The sequence below is a fragment of the Leiobunum rupestre genome, chromosome 4 (genome assembly GCF_980474605.1).
Source record: "Leiobunum rupestre chromosome 4, qqLeiRupe1.1.hap1, whole genome shotgun sequence".
Classification (NCBI taxonomy): domain Eukaryota; kingdom Metazoa; phylum Arthropoda; class Arachnida; order Opiliones; family Sclerosomatidae; genus Leiobunum; species Leiobunum rupestre.
In genome coordinates this window covers 60,901,233-60,921,291 of record NC_143387.1, presented here as the reverse complement: position 1 = coordinate 60,921,291, position 20,059 = coordinate 60,901,233, and the positions used below count along the sequence as shown (strand labels likewise).

At 37.2% G+C, this 20,059-nt stretch overlaps 2 protein-coding genes across 4 annotated transcripts; one reads left to right on the top strand and one right to left on the bottom strand.

The window, feature by feature from the left end:
• Positions 1-1,139: 1,139 nt before the first annotated feature.
• LOC149948605 (dehydrogenase/reductase SDR family member 7-like) lies at positions 1,140-2,740 on the top strand. 3 transcript variants are annotated; one of them, XM_090173655.1, is made up of 8 exons: positions 1,140-1,321; positions 1,391-1,543; positions 1,610-1,716; positions 1,774-1,966; positions 2,028-2,074; positions 2,128-2,247; positions 2,306-2,469; positions 2,537-2,740. In XM_090173655.1, the coding sequence occupies exons 1-8, from the start codon at positions 1,207-1,209 to the stop codon at positions 2,607-2,609; spliced, it is 972 nt and encodes a 323-aa protein (XP_090029781.1). In that variant the 5' UTR covers positions 1,140-1,206; the 3' UTR covers positions 2,610-2,740. The 3 variants fall into 3 exon arrangements, with proteins under 3 accessions (XP_090029781.1, XP_090029780.1, XP_090029784.1); XM_090173654.1 differs by having other exon boundaries at positions 2,534-2,737; XM_090173658.1 differs by lacking the exon at positions 2,537-2,740 and having other exon boundaries at positions 2,128-2,233; positions 2,306-2,459.
• Positions 2,741-3,203: 463 nt separating this feature from the next.
• Positions 3,204-9,254, bottom strand: ex (FERM domain containing expanded). The gene is made up of 11 exons (XM_090173653.1): positions 8,942-9,254; positions 8,692-8,842; positions 8,542-8,632; positions 8,316-8,472; positions 8,063-8,249; positions 7,773-7,994; positions 7,642-7,713; positions 6,774-6,945; positions 6,493-6,708; positions 5,429-6,432; positions 3,204-5,365 (listed from the first exon to the last, which is right to left on the bottom strand). The coding sequence occupies exons 2-11, from the start codon at positions 8,803-8,805 to the stop codon at positions 4,898-4,900; spliced, it is 2,703 nt and encodes a 900-aa protein (XP_090029779.1). The 5' UTR covers positions 8,806-8,842; positions 8,942-9,254; the 3' UTR covers positions 3,204-4,897.
• Between the last annotated feature and the right edge of the window lie 10,805 nt (positions 9,255-20,059).

The window sequence follows — 20,059 nt, the reverse complement described above, 5'->3', positions numbered from 1 at the left end:
ATTCTATGATTAAATTTCCCAAAATCATCGAATGGCATTCGAATATTCAATTCACGATAGAATCTTCTTGTCAAGATCTGGGGGGCGATTCTGTAAAAAATCGAATGGGAATTCGATCTCGATACCCTATACCATGTCGAAATCGACTTCAACAATTTGCATTGATTTATGCTTATTCGAAATCTTTACCGAATACCATTCGTCGAGATATCGAAGTTCGAAATCTAGTTTTCGATCGAAAATTGGATTTCGAATATTTGCAGAATAGGCCCCCATATCTCATTCGAATATTCAAATCACGATCGAATTTCGAATCAAGAATCGAAAAGGGAGTATGAACTTTCATATTTATGGTCGATCAACGAATGTCACATTTCTGCAACACGGTTTAACCGAAGCTAGAGGTGATCGGAGCTATAGTTACGTTAAAAAGAAGTTTCTACTGCCTTTAATGAAATACGACTAAATTCGCTATCTAGTTCCAGAATCTAATAACTCGACTTACGGAAATTTTAGGGGTTTTTTTTCGGTTCTTCGAAACTTCGAAAGAGCATTACAACCTTCATTTGTAGTAAAATCAGGGGCGTAGGAACCGGGAGGGGCAGGGGGGCAATGCCCCTCCCTAGAATTTTGCTGGGAGGGGCAACTAACGTTATTGCCCCCTCCAACCTTTAAGTCAGTTGAAATCTTCAAAAGTCTAAAATTATCATTTTAAAAGCATATACAGTTTATAGAACCTCAACTGTGTTTAAATTTCAGTCTTTTCCCGCCCATTTACATAGTGGTAACAAGTACACATGCATTCGGAGAAGCTACACTCCATTAAAAATTAAAAACCATTCTCCAGACCCCTTTTCGTTTATCTTTGCCCCCTCCAACTTCTAGAACGTTCCTACGCCCCTGAGTAAAATTACTGAAAATAGAAACCATATAGTTTAATAGATATAGATTTAAAACCATTTTGAAATAGCATTGTGTAATAATATTTTTTTGAAATTCAAATATTTATTTGTTAAATTTAGTTTTTATCATCTCTTATCTGATTTTGAAACAATATATCAGTTAAATTTTTTCGAAATAGATGGAAGCACTGTTTGTGGCATAAAAGACGGCAAAAGCACGTGTTAAAGGTCAGACAGCCTACAACATCATTCTCTTTAAGTCGAAGGTTAAAAAAATTTTGAGTGTTGAAAATTTAACGTTGAAATGTGGTTAATCGTTTTATTGTTTTTAGTTATTATATGTTTGTTAACATGGTTTTTGATAAAAGGAGAAGCAGATTTCACTCTGATTTTAAGCGAAAAATTTGGAAAACCCATAAGTACAGTAAAATTTAACTCCTTTTAAATTTTGACATGAACCGTTAAAATTTAATGGATTTACGTTTCAGGTGAATTGAAAGGAAAGGTTGTATGGATTACTGGAAGCTCTTCTGGAATAGGTGAATCATTAGCTTATGTACTGGCAGCTGAAAATGTCAAATTGGTTTTGTCTGGTACCAATAAAGCCAATCTTGTCAAGGTTAAGGAAAACTGCCTTAAAAGTATTGTATATTTTAATTTTTTTTGGTTAAGAAACAGATTTGTTATCTTGAATTTTACTGAAATAGGCAACAGGTCATTAAAAGAAGATGACATTCTATGTCTGCCATTTGATATGACGGATTATGATGTTCATAAAGAAAAATTTGATGCTGTGCTAAAACATTTTGGAAAGGTAGTCTACTAAACCTTCCTTCTAAGACCAAAATCTTAAACCTATATCTCTTATTAGTTAGACATTCTAGTCAATAATGCGGGTCGAAGTCAACGCGCAAGCTTTCTGGACATTGACCTAGATGTCCACAGAGAACTGTTTGAGCTTAATGTTTTCGCCCCTGTGAACTTGTCGAAGGTTGTATTGCCTTACTTCTTAGAGAACAAAAATGGTCATCTTGTTGTAACAAGCAGTTCTGCTGGAATATTTGGTATTTAATATAACACAACTCATTTATATTTGCAAAGCTATTATATTATCTACATTTACAGGTGTTCCATTATCAGCTTCATATACAGGATCAAAACATGCTATAAATGTACGAAAAATTATTTTTAACTGACACAATACTATAATCTATTAATATTATAGGGGTTTATGGAGTGTATGAGGAGTGAATATAGTCGTGAAGGGATCAAAATTACCGTAGCCTGTCCCGGACCCATTATCTCTAACCTTTTGGATAGGTGTTATACTGGTAAAAAAGGAGAGGTTGTAATTTAACTTATAACACTTTGAAAAAAAACTGAAATATTATTTTAACGTGTAGAAATTTGTTGGTGAAAAACTTACTAAAGGAAAAATGTCAACTGAGCGTTGCGCTAAATTAATGGCGGTCGCAATTGTTAATGAGTTAGATCATTGTTGGATATCATTACAGCCAGTCCTTCTGTTTCATTACTTTGCTCAATATACTCCGTCTTTTTTTAGAAAGTAAGGGTTGTAACATAAAATTTCAATTACAGCACTGTACTATTTCATACCTTTCTTTCTTTAGTAGAGTGACCAAACTTATTCCAATTTCATACCTTAAAAAATTAAGGGATGGCAAAGAACAATTAAATTTGAAATAAAGTGATATATATATTCTCTCAATTTTCTATGCTGTTTTGGTTTTCCATTACAATAGAACTTTTTCCAGAAGTGGCAGTAACCTCTATTGCGACTGTAATGAAATTGTTATTTGCTTTAACAGTATGACTTTATTGTTAAAAGAATTTGGTATGTTTATTAATAAAGACTTCATTTTTGTAAACAAAAAAATAACATTTATTATAAGAAAAGAGAGAGTAAGGCTATGGCCAGGCTTATATTATGCCGTTTTTCAGGTTTTAGAAAATTTTACCATAAGTATATTATTGCTTACAAGCGAAGTTACAATCTTTCTTTTTTTGAGAACAAACTTATGGCGTCGGCTAAAGGCCTTAGACACCAACAGAAGTTCCCATCTCTATATGAGACAACAGTGTAATTTCTATATTTTAGATCAATAGGTGAAATAAATGTTCAGCTGTGATGCAGCGTACATATCTGCAGATTGGCAGGAAATTCATACCTCGTACAATGATAAGGTAGATAATTCATTTTTATGGCATAGATGGATCATTATCTCGTAAGAAATATTAAACTTCTGGTTTTGTGTAAAAAAATGAATTAAAATTCTAGTATAAAAAGTGTAAAAATATATTTTGTCAAAAGTTCATTGGGATTTTGATTGTTGCGCAAAAACTAGTTTCCCCTAAAAAGGATAGTTATTTTTTAATCATAGGTTTTGATTTTAAAATTGCCATGAGTTTAACATACAACTCAGCAAAATAGACGCCAAGGCACTAAAAGTGTAGGCAATTTCCTTGCCATTTAAAATTTCTTTCACTTGGAACTGATACACAAAAACATTTTAGGTACACAACGCAAATGAATATTAAATATTTGATTTGTACTAATTATTTTACACCTACTGTACGTAAAATTTGTACACAGTAGAAAGATAATTTTAAAGCGTGGTACATAAGAGCAGAATAAACTGCCTTCAGGGAAGCAGTATCCAACTTTACATTTCTCTAACAAAGTCCTTTTTCAAGGTCAACAAAGACTACATCCACATTGATCAGTTCATTCTTCCAAAAAGAATTCATTAGCCATCACCATAAAAATGTTACAGGTTTTAAAATAGGGAGTTAGATACTTCTCAACTGAAAGTTTATTATGAGCTTCTGATAAGAGTAATTATGCTGGTTTTTAAAAATTAATTGGCTTTGGCATTGACACTGAATTAAATGATTATTATAATTATGTACAGTCGCAATTGGGTAGTAGTACTCAGTGGTCTATCCAGGAGGTGAGTTACCTTGTCAAACCCACCCGAGTGTAATTCTGACTGTACTAAATTTTAATCTCTTCTCAACCCCCTTGTGAAAATTTGCATGGTCTAACACAAATTTCTGGCTATGCCATTGGTGATACTACTCTTTTAAAAATTATGTAAGGCACTAAGTTTGGGATGAAAACCTAAAAAAAAACAGTTTGCAAAGAAAACGGAAGAGAACCATACACTTGAACAGGCTTGTAATTATGGCGCTGGTTAGCAGATAATAGCGAGATCAGTATTCTTTACGAATATAGCAATTTTGGGCAGGATTACTGATTAATCCAGTAAACTTTGGCTATTGAATATTGTAGAGCAAAATTTTTATAAAAATGAGGGAAAGTGGCAGTGGCATAGCCAAATATTACTTTAGGTTGCATAAGTCTCTTAAAAAGAACACGTAAATATGACCACCAGACTGCACTTAAAAATAATAAACTAGTCATGACCACTTCACTTTCTTTTTTGGCCAGATGGATTAATTTTGTTTATTTATTTATTTATATTAAAGTAATACTTTCAATTAAAAACTAAACTGTTCAATATAAAATGGTGCAACCCCCATGATTCCATTAAGTGAAGTAAGTCTGAAATAAATAGCACCATGACTAATGCCACTGCCTTATTTTCAAGACTAGTTTGTGAATACTAATAACCTTAAACTTTGTTATAGCTAGTGCCAGATGGTTGGTCATTTTTTTTTGTCAAAAATGTGTTGATCATTGGCATTAGGTTTGATTGGTCATTCTGGTATAAAAATGGCATCAGTATCGGAATCAGTGAAATTTCCATATTGACAAACACCCGAGGATAGTAACCTTCCATAAAATACGTTTCAAGCCAGTACAAGTGGGGGTTCATCAACCATTAGATGACATGAGACGGAACTATATTACGGTCCTCTAGAGTCCTCTTAAACCAGGTGATAGGCTTCTATAAACCCCAAATTTTTCTCTGCCATTGACAATTTACGGCGCTTCTAGTATTATGATCATGTTATGTTTTACCAAAAGATGTTAAAATGGGGTATGAAATGGAAATCATTTCAGGGGGAGCCGATAATGAATGGGGCCTAGCGTGAATGGGTTGTTTACCAAATGTTGCAAGTGTAGGCTGGGGATATATGCCCAAGTTATTGTCAGGTAGAAGGTCACTTTTTACATTTTGCCAGGTCTGATTTTCTGGCCAAGAAGGTCGACTAGTTCCTAGAGTTTGCGAACCCGTAAAGCTTGCTGTTGGGAAAGTGTTTTCCTCCAATGGAGTTGATAAATAGCTGCACGAAAATCTTCTAATATCTTTAGACGTGCCTACGTGACGCTGTCGAGAGCAAGTGGCCACTGTTTTTGGCAACATCAAAGAACGATCATTGCACAGAGCTGTAAGAAGAGGCAACTCCATATCTTTACTCTTTTTCCATAGTTGGTGAATGTCCAAATGCGATTGAGACTGAATACCACCATCAACCTACAAAAGCCAATACACAATTACGAGAATAGCTCAAATTAAATATTAAATATTGATACAAACCTTTTTATTTTCAACATTTTGGTTGTTATCTGATAGATTATCTAAACTTTGGAAAGTTAGAGTTGGAATATTGTGATTGGTGTCTGAAGATGGCTCATAGTACATGGATAATGGAAAGTTTTTGTTTGAGTTCAAAGTAGAATAGTTTGAAGATGGAATACTGCTATTACTTTGCCAAGTAATTGAGGGCCCATTGTGGGTATTTAGAAGAAACCCCTCGGCTAAACTATGTCGATGAACTGTCGCGTTATATTTACCGGTAATCATATTGGGGGGTAGAGAGTGTTCGGAATCAACAGAGTATGAGCTGGACCAAGTTCTAAGGTGGTTTAGTTCAGGCTCTGAGCCAGCTTGTCTATTACTAAACAATGAAAGGGGCACTCTGGCAGTTCGACCTTTTGTCAATGAAGAAACTCCTATACGAGTAACATTCCTGTTGTGGTTACGGTTCAACGTTTGAACTCCCGATGGATGAAGACCATTTTGTGCATTAGCTAGAGACACACTACGATGACTTTCCTGCGTGACATATTGTACGTTACAATTTATAGCCGAATTCACCACACTTTCAGCTAGACACGGACTAGGTAATGCACAAACTGAAGCTGCTTTGCTCGGAGCTGCGCTACAACCATTAATGAGTGACACGTCAGCTTCCTCAAACACAAAATACTTTGGTTCATACACAGGCACTTTGAAATTGCTTCCTTCATTCGCTTTAATAATGGTCAAATTTGAAAGAATCGGATTAACTGCACTAGTTAGCTCCGAGGTGGCACGATTTACAGTTTTGGAAGAATGAGCTTGAGTAATAGATGAGCCATTGTCAGGAATACTGTTTTTAATAAGTTGCTTGTTCTTTTTGAAGTTTGGCTGTTCAAAAAAGCCACCATCTCCACTGGCAGACCGTACTTTACCATTACCCCAGGAGTCGTTTTCTGATAAATGGACACTACTCTTTGACGTTCTTGGAATATTTTCTGCCCCTATCGCATCCAATTCATCTGAAAACGAAAATTAAGTTCACCATTATTATTTAACTTTAAAATAGTTAAGTTTTTTACCTTCACTCTCATAGAGACTGTGAACTTTGTCACGATCAGAAACAATCCCAGATGTGGTATTAGAAGATGCATTGCTAATAACAGATTTTCTTTGATCATTGAGTCCTTTTTTGATCAAATTGAATGGATTGAGTTTTGCAATGCCTCTTTCATTGGCAAACCATTGCAGCTCTGAACTATCGCTATAAATATAAGATTCCCTGAAGGGAAGAGTGGCTACAAAATGAAAAATAAAATTTTTTACAACTGCAAACTTCATCAAACTATGACATGGTGGTTACCTTCTATTTCGTATTTCTTCAGTTCCTCAATTCTAGGCAGAGCTGACATATTAAACTGATGTGTCAGTCGACAAAGCCAGAATAAACTTTTGGCAACTATTTCATTCTTCAAATAATAAGTGAACTTTCTAGCTTTTGGAATACCAGCGCAGCAAATTTCAAATCTCTTTTTCTGTATCACAAATTTAAGGGCAAGTTTAACAAAATCTCATAGATGCAACAATAAATTTACTAAAGAGTGTGTGAGTACTCTTTTTATGGTTTCAAGTCGAGTCTCGAGTCCTGGAGAATTGGACTCATGAGTCATGAGTCCAATTCCTGAGTACTCGTTCCAGTCCTTCAGAATAAATTCAAGTTGGGAGTCTTAACTGTACAGAACCACTTCTGACTTCTAAAAGTCTCACAGTAGTTTAAGTAAACTAAAAGTTTTAACTTCTTAAGACTATATTGTAAAAAACTAAAGCCCCGTCATCAAAACGAAGGAAAGTTCTCTCTTCACTGCAGAGTGCAGAAATCAAAACCAAAACTAAAATCGGAAAAGATGCTAACTTGGTGAGTCACGCGATCTGCGTTAAACCAAAGCGCAAACCAACCATAAAAAATAAAACAACTAACATAGCGCGATTACGGGATTTCACTTAGTGTTGAGCCATTGAATGCAAGCACGCATTAAAAAGAAAGAGAGAAAAAAGAAATCCGGTGACTCGTCCAAAAATTAGGGACTCTTAAGACTCGTCAAAAAATAAAGGACTTGGTGGAATATTTATTAACCCTAGACCACTTAGAGTAATTTTTAGGCCTTGGTATGAGTAAGTAATATATTAAAGACATTTAATTTTTTGAGTACTCGCACAGGCCTAGAATTTACCTCAAAATGTATTTTCGTGATATCACTCCATAAGAAATTAGAAAGCCTTGTTTTAGGATTTTTACCATTATCCTGAAACATGATTTAGAGATTAAACATAAACATAATTCCATTATATTATTTAAATTTACTTCATAGACTTGAAGTGATTTTTGTGAAACTCCCAGCCAAACATCATCTACTTTCCCCTTTTTTCGTTTCATTTTGTAAAAGTGCAAATTATGTTGAGCAGTTTCATTGGAAGCTTCTTTAATGTAGCTGACTTGAGCTTCTCCTTTACTCATGCCAAAATTGTCTTTATGTAATACGGGTGTATACCGTCGGATAAAATCTTCACCAAGTTTTTGTACAATCTTTAAGAAAAAAGCATTTTATTAGGTTTATTCAATATGAAAATTACAATTAATTGTATCTAAATTACCACAGCATTAAAATATTTTAATGGTTCAAAATAACGCCCTATATGTTTATCACTCAGAAAATTTCCAATATCAGCTTGCAAAGCAAAAGCGGCCAATAAAAAGGCACGTTCATCACTTATGGATTGGCAATATTTACAAACATTTTCTTTCAATTGCAAATAATAAAGATTTCTAGCCGCTTTATCACTAGAATACGGAAAAAAACAATTATTTTGAATATATGCATTAGAATTTAAATTTATTCAAACCTACTTTATTAATAAATGACAATCAACGTAAAGCTGCACTCTTAAGTAAAATATTAAAAAAGGTTTCTGCTGCAAGTCAAGTCCTGAATCTTGATTTTTCCATGTTTTAGGAGCATATTTGTAAAGCTTTACTCCTTGTTCAACAAAAACAAAATCGTCATCTACAAGAACATAAATGGGGTCTGCATTGCTGAAAATTAAGTTAAAAATGCCAGAGAACAATCACTTACCACATTTTACAGCTAAACTGAAAAGTTCACAGTCACTTAAACCTAGATAACTGCATACCTGGTCAAAAATTGAATGGCATCTTCCTTTGACCTGCACCAGAGATTATCATAAGATTTGTTTTCAATACCCAGCTTCAATAAATAACATACTTCAGAAACAAAGTACACAGTTTCTCCACTGAGTAAGACAACCGCAACATATTTTTGATGCGGTAATAACGGAATATTGCAATTAGAAAGAGCAGTTCTGTTAATGGTTCGCATGTTCGTGATGTTGCCATGAAATTGGCCAAGAAATTATCTAAAAAATGTACAATTATTATAATTTAGAAGATAAGAAATTGTTATCTCCTTAATGATAAAATTAAAATACAAAAATTACTAGCTTAGCAACACCTACTTTTAGCTTATGATAACATTTTCAAAGACAGTAAGTGGAAACTGCCTCAGATTATCAGATACTGTGTCTGAAGATATTGAGGGCGGGTAGGGGGGGGCGGAAAGGCTTATAAATAAAAAATTAAAATCCAGTAATAAGCCTTGGTGAAAGTCTTCCCGACCTAATTTTTGCTTTCTTCAAAAAAAACTGTTAAGATAAGTAGCTAATTTTATTTACCTTATACTTCATAAAACCATATTTCACAAAATTTCAACCTAAAAAACTAAAAACTACTTAACTAAAAGTTTTCAGAACTAAAAACACAGCTTCAAATTTACATTCCGATCATTTTTCACATTCCACTTTCACCAAAAGTAACATAGCAGAGAGTTCATAGTGGGTTCCATAAATGGCATAAACACATTTTTGTAAAAAAAAAAAAAAAGTGTGGTGTCAGCTTAGAACCTCCGATACCAATCAATCAAAACTAAAGTAGTTAATGTTGCTTTATTAAAAGTGTTCTTGTTTATGCAATGAACAAATACGAAAAACAGGTTATGGGCCCAGGCCGTTTATCATGTTTGTTTGAAGAAGAAATACAACATTAAAGTTAAGTGTTTAGTGAAGAAAAGCACTCCTGTGAAGACGCAGAGGCTTAAGACTGGCTTTGTTCGAACCTTGGAATAGGTAGGCATTGTTTCATTCTCTGAAAAAGACACGACGTAGTGAACTGGGACCAACGAGAGACAATAAGTCTGAAGAAGTGAATAAACGGAACTATAATTATGGGAGATGAATATAGGATTGAAAAGTTAAATTCTCAAAATTATCGCCACTGGTCAATGAGGGCGCAGGGACTTTTAGAAGCAAAGGGTTGTTGGGATGCCATTGACCCTGGTTTTGGTGTTGATTTGTCAGCAGTTCAGAAGTAATTAGACCACAAGGCCAAAGCTATATTTATTATGATCGTCAACGATGAAAGCTTAGATGACATCGCCGATTGCTCTCGAGCTAAGGACATATGGGCTACTCTTAAATCTATACATACCAGTTTCGACACATGGCACGGCTTACTTTTACTGAAGGATTTCGTTCTAACGCAGAAGATTAGATTATTTAACACGACGTAATGCGTTATATCACAAAGTCAAGAATGCTGGATTAGAGTTAGAAGAAACTACGTTGGCGGGTTTCGCAGTATTAGGACTTCCGAAGGAATATGAATTTGTGTCACGGAGTCTACGCTTAGTTGACAATGACTTAACAATGACGAAACTAAAATCTAAACTAGTTGAAGAAGAACGTAGATTGGAATTTGCGACAGCAAATGAAGACAACAACCAGAGTGAAAGTAATAAAGCGCTTGCTACTCAAAGTCATTACAAAGGAAATGGAAGGAGTCGTGGATTATCTGGCAATGATAGAGGATTTGGTCGCCAATATTCCACAAAACTGGAAGCATCAGGCGGACGTCGAAGAGATATTCGCGCAAAGACACTACCGAAAGAAGACAATCGCGATTACTCCGATAGACGTTGTTACAAATGTCTGGAATTTGGACATATTGCAAGTAGTTGTCCCTATCAAGGTCAAGACCACGATGCCGATATTGAAACGAAAACTACACATAAGTCTAAAAACAGCGCTTCCAAATTTCATAGAAGTGAAGCTAACACCGCTCGACTACATCACAAAGCGTTGAGGGCAACTCGAATGAAGAATCAGAATGATCACAGTACTGGCGTATGGGTGATGGATAGCGGCCCCACAGATCATATGACCTCTTGCCGTGACAAATTCGTTACATTTTACGACGAACTGACAACAGTGGTGGAGTTTTAGAAGCGACTGGACGAGGAGATGTTAGTTTAATTTTAACTAAAGATTGTGGCGGTTGGGAACTAACATTACTCAACACACTTTATGTTCCTGAACTTCGGGGGAATTTTCTGTCAGCGTCACAAATTACTTCCAAAGGAGTTAACGTACTGTTCCACGATGAGGAAGTTTCAATACAGACAGATGACGAAATAATAGCCACTGGGACGAAAGAAGGAAGTTTATATTATTTCTACGAAAACGTTGAAGATATACCGAAAACTATGGCTTCAAAAGCTATACCTTCTGCCAAAGCCTCCATCCATGGTGGAATAACAGAGACTGACGTTCTTTGGCATACTGCTGCTGTTAAGAAGTTAGCTGGTCAGACGACGCTTCGCATTGATCCAAATGACAGTCGTATTACCAGTAACTGCGAAGTTTGTATGACTGGGAAACTAAAAACAAAGCCGTCCCCGAAGAAAAGCCTGTCACGTGAAGCTGAGCCATTACGGTTAATTCACTCGGACGTCAGTAGTATGGTACCGTATTCCTGGATACGCGTGGGGGGCGTGGCTACCGCGACCCCAGCTGCGCGCGGGGTGAATGAAGTGGGGAATCGCGTTCCTGACCCCCTCCCTCGGGCGCGTGTCACGCGTGCACTCGTGCGTAACGAGCACAGGTGTTAATTAATTAGCCTAATTAGTCAATCAACTAGAGTAGGTAAGCAAGTGTTTTAAAAAGGGTGAATATTAATGAGCTTGGTATTGTTTAACTAGGTGGATTACCGTTAGGCGTCATTGACCTGTTATATGGATAGTATAGTAACATGTGTTTGGTAAGCGCGAAAAGGATCAATGAACAAGTGGAGGGGGGTAAAGTTTTTATTTACTAGTTATAAAGTTTGTACCTTTATAATTAACCGTTAGGGTTCATGACCTGGTTGCTATATGTTTAACAACTCATTTTTGGCGGGAATTTAACATGTGTTTAGGGTAAGGATCAACAAGTAGTTACACTTGTTTATTATATGTTTGAATATTAATTTTTGGCGGGAAAGTGTAAGCGTCGATCAACAAGTGGTGAAACTCTTTAGGTTTATTAATGTACACTTATGTTTGACATGAATATTAATATATGGCTAAAGTTTGTACCTTTATAATTAACCGTTAGGGGTAATTGACCTGGTTGCTATATTGTTAACAAATCATTTTTGGCGGGAATTTAACATGTGTTTATGATGATGTAAGCGCGAAAAGGATCAATGAACAAGTGGAGGGGGTAAAGTTTGCATGGTTTAATTACCTGTCAACGGTTAGGAAGCGTCTTTGGGATTATGGACCTGAACAAGTGATCTCTTTTAGTGGATGTTATATGGTTGAGCTTTTAGCATTTTGGCGGGAAAGTTATTTAACATGTTCTGAAGACGGTTAGCGCGGAAGTATTACCTGTCAAGACATCAATGTTAGGAAGCGTCTTAAGTAATCTTAAGAAGTAAATATTAATGAGTTTTATAAGCTGTGTTTTAACGTTAGGAAGCGCGGTAAAAATGATTCATATTTACGCTAACAACACATAACGGGGTAAAGTTTGTAGGCTGGTTTCGAGTGGTCTCTCTTTTAGCGGTTGTTAGTCATTTTTGGCTGGAAAATTCATGTGTTTTGGCCGCCATCTTTAATGATTCATATTCAAACGGGTTCTGTAGGGTGCATTGAAAAGGGTGGCCATCTTTGTTATTTTTAGGAAATTTGCCATATTTACTTTATATCATGTTCAAGCTTGTTTTTAAACAAGTTGTCCCTAAAGGATTTTTATATATATTAACATAAAACGTCGCATTAAAAGTCGGTAGATGGCTAGGGCCTAGCTGATCATTATTATGACATTGTAAATGCATCAAAAACTATATATTACCGTCACTTAACCTTTAATAAGGACGCAGGTGTAAAGTTTGTAGGTAGCCTGGCCATCGTGAATATTAAGCCTTAGGAAACTAAAATTTATGAAATGTAAACTGGGTATTCAAGGTTATTTTTGGGGTTAAAGTTTGTGAAGAAATTAGAGTTTAGTTTTTTATTGGATATTTCAAGTTTTTTAAAATATTCAATACGTTAATGACGGGGTAAAGATAGTATATCCTGTCGTCCGTTAGGAATCGTCTTTATGGTCATCTCACGTAAACATTTGTTCAAGGTCAATTGAAAAGGGTGAATTACATTAGCGTGGCCAAAAGACATTTCAATAACTCGCGTGTCGGCGTGTGTAACAAGTTTTCCCTATATGGTTCGATCAAAAAGCCGCGTCACATGATCATCTGATTTACGGTTATTGAAAGAGGTCTTCCATAAATTAAATTATTATAATCATGCAATGCTGCCATTTTTCGCCACTAGGTTGGTAACTATGGATTTGGGTACATGTTCCTAATACCTAAAACTGTTAGTCTAGGAAGAATGATAGGAAATTAAAAAAACCATTATTTTTAATATTGCCACTTGGGGACGCTAGGGGTCCAGTTGCGTTGGGGACATGTTAGATATTTTTTAAGTGTAGAAAAATTAATTACTTCTGAGGGTGGCGGCGTCGGCGTTTTAATAATTATCAAATACTTGTAAAAGTATATTAACAACGTCTTTGTAGACTTCTTAACAGTACATAACGGGGTAAATTGTCAAGCGTGGCCATCTTTGTTATTTTTAGGAAATGTATACGCCATATTTCCTTTAGATCACGTACAATGTTGTTTTTAAACAAGTTGTTCCCAACGGTTTTTTATATATATTAACCTAAAACGTCGCATTAAAAGTCGCTAGATGATTTGGGTATTAGCTGATTATTATTTTGACATTGTTTCGGCATCGTCATTTTAAGTTCAATGTTAAATTCGTTAACCTCGCAGTTTGAAACAAGTTGTCCTTATATTAAGAATAAGCTTGGTACGTCAGGTATTATTAACAACGTTTGCAGGTCTGGCCTTATAAATGTTTCACAGTATACAATGTCTTTACGCACATCGTATACATTTTCCTCAAAATATCAGTTTTACACATAAAATTTAATATTACCGCTTATAAATCCTAGTAAATAGAATGCATTTATACATTGACACTATACGAAATATTTACATCACAAGGTAGGTTCGCGCTCATGAAATTTAAATAATAGTAAACTTTGTAGGGTAAATCACTTGACTTTGTAATGGATATTTCAATAACCGTTCATAACCGTTCATAACCGACGGTTTGAATTAATACTGTGGTATCTTAGGTATAATTAACAACGTTTGCAGCTCTGAATTTTCGTCGCTAAAGGATATGTCCATAAAGATTGAGTATAAAAAGTTTAACACGCTGGTATCTATGGATTCGGGTTACCTAAAACCGTTACTTAAACAAGTCGCCCCTATATGAACTTTTAAACGTGTACATTGCATAAAACATTTACGACAACATATAACCTTTGCAGTCGAACATGTCTGCGATTCTTTATAATTTTGCGTTAGTTTATCAATAATATCGTGTATATAAATTATAGTATTAAGAACTATACTTGTATTGAGCCGTTATAAATGTCGTAAAAATCTTTAATATTGAAATTTAAATCTATCGTATACTACATGTATATTATTCCGTGTTACCAAGCGGCACGAGGAATGTTTACGTAGCGGTTTAATAGACTTTAACATGTACGGTCCGTTAATTTTAGTAAGTGGTAGCGAAAGTATGGGAGGAGCCACTACGTGAAAGAACGCTCATTCAATTTGTGAACCTTTAAAATGACTAATAATTTTATTAAATGAGTGTAAAGGTAAAATAGTGGTAATTATATCGTAGCAGACATGGGCTTATTGTGATATTAACAGACCCTATTTAGTTTTTAAAGTGGCATTAATTGTCGTTTTTCACCACTAGGGGTAAACTGAACTCTTATAAACGATCGTTGTTCGATTATTATTAAAGAGCATTATAGTTTCACCACCAGGGGTAAATTAAGAACTTAGTGGCAGCACACACTACCCTGATTGTAACGACTGCATTATTAATGTAAGCAATGTTTAAATACTTGACCAACGGATGTTCCTGTATGTTAGTTTAATGTTGATATTTCGGTTAATATTGCAGTAAAAAGCTAAGCCTAACAAATACGTTGTCGTCAAAACTCGGACCAAAAGCTATAACTTGTTACTGAAAACATTTATACTTTCTGTTATAATCTCCCGCGTATTGACTTAGTAATAATGGTTAAACGTATTTTATAGCGTCATATGAAATAATGGGCGGAAATAACTTACTGGCAGGTGTTTTCGGTAACGAGTTTAGGGTGAACCCTACGAAGCAAGAATTACATATTTCATTTTACAGTAAATTTTCTTGACGGCAGTGATAAGGAAAATAAGGAACTGTTGAAACGTATAAATATATTGAAACAACAGAGACGAAAACTTCAAGCGGAATATATCGCACAGATAATAAAAATTGAAAGTGGTTTTCCTACGATACGAAAGAAGCCTTCTTACGAGTCTTTAAAAATGTTTTCGGAACAAGAAAGATTATTAAGTTTTAAAAACTGGGTTAAATATGGAACCAAAGAGTTGGCCGCCTGGGGATTTTATTCGCTCAAGAACGACTCGAGTGTCAAATGTCCTTTTTGCGGACTAGTGGTTGAGGAATGGCAAGAGGGCAACATACCGTTAATAGTTCATGGCGATCAAATTCCATTGTGTCCATTCATTCGAGGATGCCAAGTTGGAAATGTAACAATATTACAAAAGTCGTAAACATAGTTTTAATTTCAAAGTGTAACGAAAAATATTATAATAAAGTATCAATTTTCCAATGTAAAAAAATATGTATCCGAGTTTTTTAATACCGCCTTTACATTATTTTCGCGTTTTACAGTGAACATTTTCTGTAAAAAATCATTGTTAGTTTACTTTAATTAAAAAGTACTTTATACGGCCCCCCTTAATATGTTATTAAAAAATAACAATGAATTCAATAGAAAGAACGTTTATTCACAATTTCTTTACAACGGTTTTAAATTAGGAATTTGATTAGTTTTACAATATTCTTGAAAATAAATCAGAGCATCCATTTGAATTTCAGTCGGCATTTTGAATTCGGCGGGAAAAACCACGTTAGTTTTTGCTACCATTGTTAACTCGTTTGATTCCATTGTTTCATCGCGCTTTTTACATCCAAGTTCGTTAAGATAATCGATAATTTTATCATCTGACATTTCCTCTTGCTCGGTATAGTGGAGAGATTCACTCGCCTCACAATCACACGCCAGATCCGATTCTTCTTTTATTTTATTACAAGATAAATGAGTCATTAAATGTTGTTTGAAACCTCTCACGGACTGGTATCGTTCCTCACATATCCAGCATTTCTTTGGTACCCTAAGCGTAGACATCTTTCTCTTTCCCATAGCGGCTGGCTTATGAAAACAACAACGCATCTATGAAAATTATTTCACGACTTGTGACGTAGTTTATATCACATGATCTGTTGAAAAAAAAGTTGAAAGCTGAAGGAAGCCTACAGAATTGAAAAAACTGAAACTAAATCTCGAAATGGATTTTCCAATGGAGTCACGAAATGCTTTTGGAAATACTGGGTACTTAAAGGTGACGAATTAGGTACTTTCATAGCGACGGCGATAGTAAAATATCCATTTTTATTTCAAAGTGTGATCCCGAGTTTGGTAATTGCTAGGATGCTTGGATAACGCCGCCATCTTTTTCATTTTTAAACAAGTGGTCGAATGTTATATTTACACCTTCAGTTACGTTAGATTAATAAAATACACCACCTGTACATTATTCTTAAAACGTTACGAAAATTAAACCAAAATGGTTTGCAACGAAATAGAAACACCTGCTAGAGTTTCCTACGCGTCCCGCTAGGGGTTATAAAATGTCAGAGTAGTTACATTTACACCTTCAGTTACGTTAGATTAATAAAATTAACCACCTGTACATTATTCTTAAAATCCGTTACGAAAATTAAACCAAAATGGTTTGCAACGAAATAGAAACAGCTGCTAGAGTTTCCAACGCGTCCCGCTAGGGGTTATAAAATGTCAGAGTAGTTACATTTACACCTTCAGTTACGTTAGATTAATAAATTTAGGTAGTATATATATCCTTAAGTCGCCCGAATCTAGCAATCCTGACCCTAGTGAACCTTCCCGGAGTAACAAAAATGTAAGTTTCTATAGGTGTTTTTTTATTGTTACAAATACTTAGTTGTTTTTTTCAGGGAATCGTTTGTAGTCGTACACATTCTTTTTGCCATGATTTGGCCTAAAAATAAATAGAGAGAGAGAGAGAGAGAGAGAGAGAGAGAGAGAGAGAGAGAGAGAGAGAGAGAGAGAGAGAGAGAGAGAGAGAGAGAGAGAGAGAGAGAGAGTGTTTAGTGTTTTAAACAGGGCCTTTATTGGCGTCAAAAGTACAAAAGCAAAGTTACAAGGTCAATAAAAAACACGCGGAACAAAAACACACTACATGTGTAGGAAGTCTCACGTCATGGTCGGGTGGATAAAAATTACAAAAGTACAGTAGAAACGAGTACGGTAAAACAAAAGTACGTGGTACGTGCGAGTCATAACACAAAATTTAAATTAAGAAAAGGGGCGATGTTCCATTTTAGGAACATCGCAACGCGACAAGAAATTCACACCGTCGTTGGCCAGAGCGGCCGACGCTTTAGCCGAACGGTACCTAGCGAGTACCCGGGACTTAATCCTGTTTAAGAACCAGGCACGGAAAAAATTTAAATTTTGAGCGTTGAAATTGATCGATGATAGATTAAAATAGCGATCCTGAAGGGCGCACTTAAAAAGAATAAAGACAAGGTTACAGAAACAGTGGTTGCCAGGGGTACCCGCTAGGTAAAAGCAGTCTAGTGGGCTATGAGAATGGCCAGTATGATAACGGATCCAGACCAAAATGCCCTCGATAAACAGAGACACAACTGGACAGTCGTAATAGATGTGAGAGAAACTGCCGATAGCAGGACAAAAGGGACAGTGGGCTGTAGAGACGTCCGCGACAAAGTGCACCAGGCGCTGAGGACTGGCTAGGGCACCGTGCAGAGCCCGCCACTGAACCCCATTTTCAAGCCGTGTTGTAAACGGGGACAGCCGAGAAATGCGCCAGGAAGCAGTCGCTTCCGCGACAGAGATCGGAGCAACCTTGAAAGGTTGAACGGCGGGTTGTTCTCTGCGTACGAGGGCATGGTAGACTGAACGCGTTGACTGGTCGTCGCTTAAACAGAGACGCGTAATAGCGGTACCGGTGCGGGACTCAATCACGAAAGCGTGAGAGGTCAAAGTTCCAAAATTAAAAGTTCGAGAGATTCCGGTAGAGTTAAACACCCCTGGAAAGGACCGGATGATAGCCGCGCGTAGTTCGCGAAGGGCAATTATTTGAGTACGTGATGGTCGCGAGTCTCCGAACATATCGCGATCGGAAATCCAGGAATGGCTGGGTCCGTGAAGAAAGTCACCGATACAAACGTGGCCCGAAAGTACGAAAGCGCCGTGCGCAGCGTTGGCGAGTGGAGTACCGTCGACCGTCTTTATAAATGGAGAGTCGAAGAGTGGCAAGGTTCGTATTGTCGCGAGCGTAACTTCGGAGGTCGAGTAGATGACTCCCGAGGAAAACCAGCTGGCTAGAAGAGAGGCGTAGTAAGAGTCGGCGATTTGTAGTGGCGGATTATGAAGGAGAGAGTCTTCGAGCGACGTGAAAGTAGGGTTGCACGCACGAAGAACGGCGGAGGCGGTTGAGAGGGATAGCGCTTCGACGACGCGAAAAGCCTTGATCTTCGAAAGTACGTTGACGAGGCCGACGCCACCGGAACGAGAGAGAGAGAGAGATAGAGAGATAGAGAGATAGAGAGAGAGAGAGAGAGAGAGAGAGAGAGAGAGAGAGAGAGAGAGAGAGAGAGAGAGAGAGAGAGAGAGAGAGAGAGAGAGAGAGAGAGAGAGAGAGAGAGAGAGAGAGAGAGAGAGAGAGAGAGAGAGAGAGAGAGAGAGAGAGAGAGAGAGAGAGAGAGAGAGAGAGAGAGAGAGAGAGAGAGAGAGAGAGAGAGAGAGAGAGAGAGAGAGAGAGAGAGAGAGAGAGAGAGAGAGAGAGAGAGAGAGAGAGAGAGAGAGAGAGAGAGAGAGAGAGAGAGAGAGAGAGAGAGAGAGAGAGAGAGAGAGAGAGAGAGAGAGAGAGAGAGAGAGAGAGAGAGAGAGAGAGAGAGAGAGAGAGAGAGAGAGAGAGAGAGAGAGAGAGAGAGAGAGAGAGAGAGAGAGAGAGAGAGAGAGAGAGAGAGAGAGAGAGAGAGAGAGAGAGAGAGAGAGAGAGAGAGAGAGAGAGAGAGAGAGAGAGAGAGAGAGAGAGAGAGAGAGAGAGAGAGAGAGAGAGAGAGAGAGAGAGAGAGAGAGAGAGAGAGAGAGAGAGAGAGAGAGAGAGAGAGAGAGAGAGAGAGAGAGAGAGAGAGAGAGAGAGAGAGAGAGAGAGAGAGAGAGAGAGAGAGAGAGAGAGAGAGAGAGAGAGAGAGAGAGAGAGAGAGAGAGAGAGAGAGAGAGAGAGAGAGAGAGAGAGAGAGAGAGAGAGAGAGAGAGAGAGAGAGAGAGAGAGAGAGAGAGAGAGAGAGAGAGAGAGAGAGAGAGAGAGAGAGAGAGAGAGAGAGAGAGAGAGAGAGAGAGAGAGAGAGAGAGAGAGAGAGAGAGAGAGAGAGAGAGAGAGAGAGAGAGAGAGAGAGAGAGAGAGAGAGAGAGAGAGAGAGAGAGAGAGAGAGAGAGAGAGAGAGAGAGAGAGAGAGAGAGAGAGAGAGAGAGAGAGAGAGAGAGAGAGAGAGAGAGAGAGAGAGAGAGAGAGAGAGAGAGAGAGAGAGAGAGAGAGAGAGAGAGAGAGAGAGAGAGAGAGAGAGAGAGAGAGAGAGAGAGAGAGAGAGAGAGAGAGAGAGAGAGAGAGAGAGAGAGAGAGAGAGAGAGAGAGAGAGAGAGAGAGAGAGAGAGAGAGAGAGAGAGAGAGAGAGAGAGAGAGAGAGAGAGAGAGAGAGAGAGAGAGAGAGAGAGAGAGAGAGAGAGAGAGAGAGAGAGAGAGAGAGAGAGAGAGAGAGAGAGAGAGAGAGAGAGAGAGAGAGAGAGAGAGAGAGAGAGAGAGAGAGAGAGAGAGAGAGAGAGAGAGAGAGAGAGAGAGAGAGAGAGAGAGAGAGAGAGAGAGAGAGAGAGAGAGAGAGAGAGAGAGAGAGAGAGAGAGAGAGAGAGAGAGAGAGAGAGAGAGAGAGAGAGAGAGAGAGAGAGAGAGAGAGAGAGAGAGAGAGA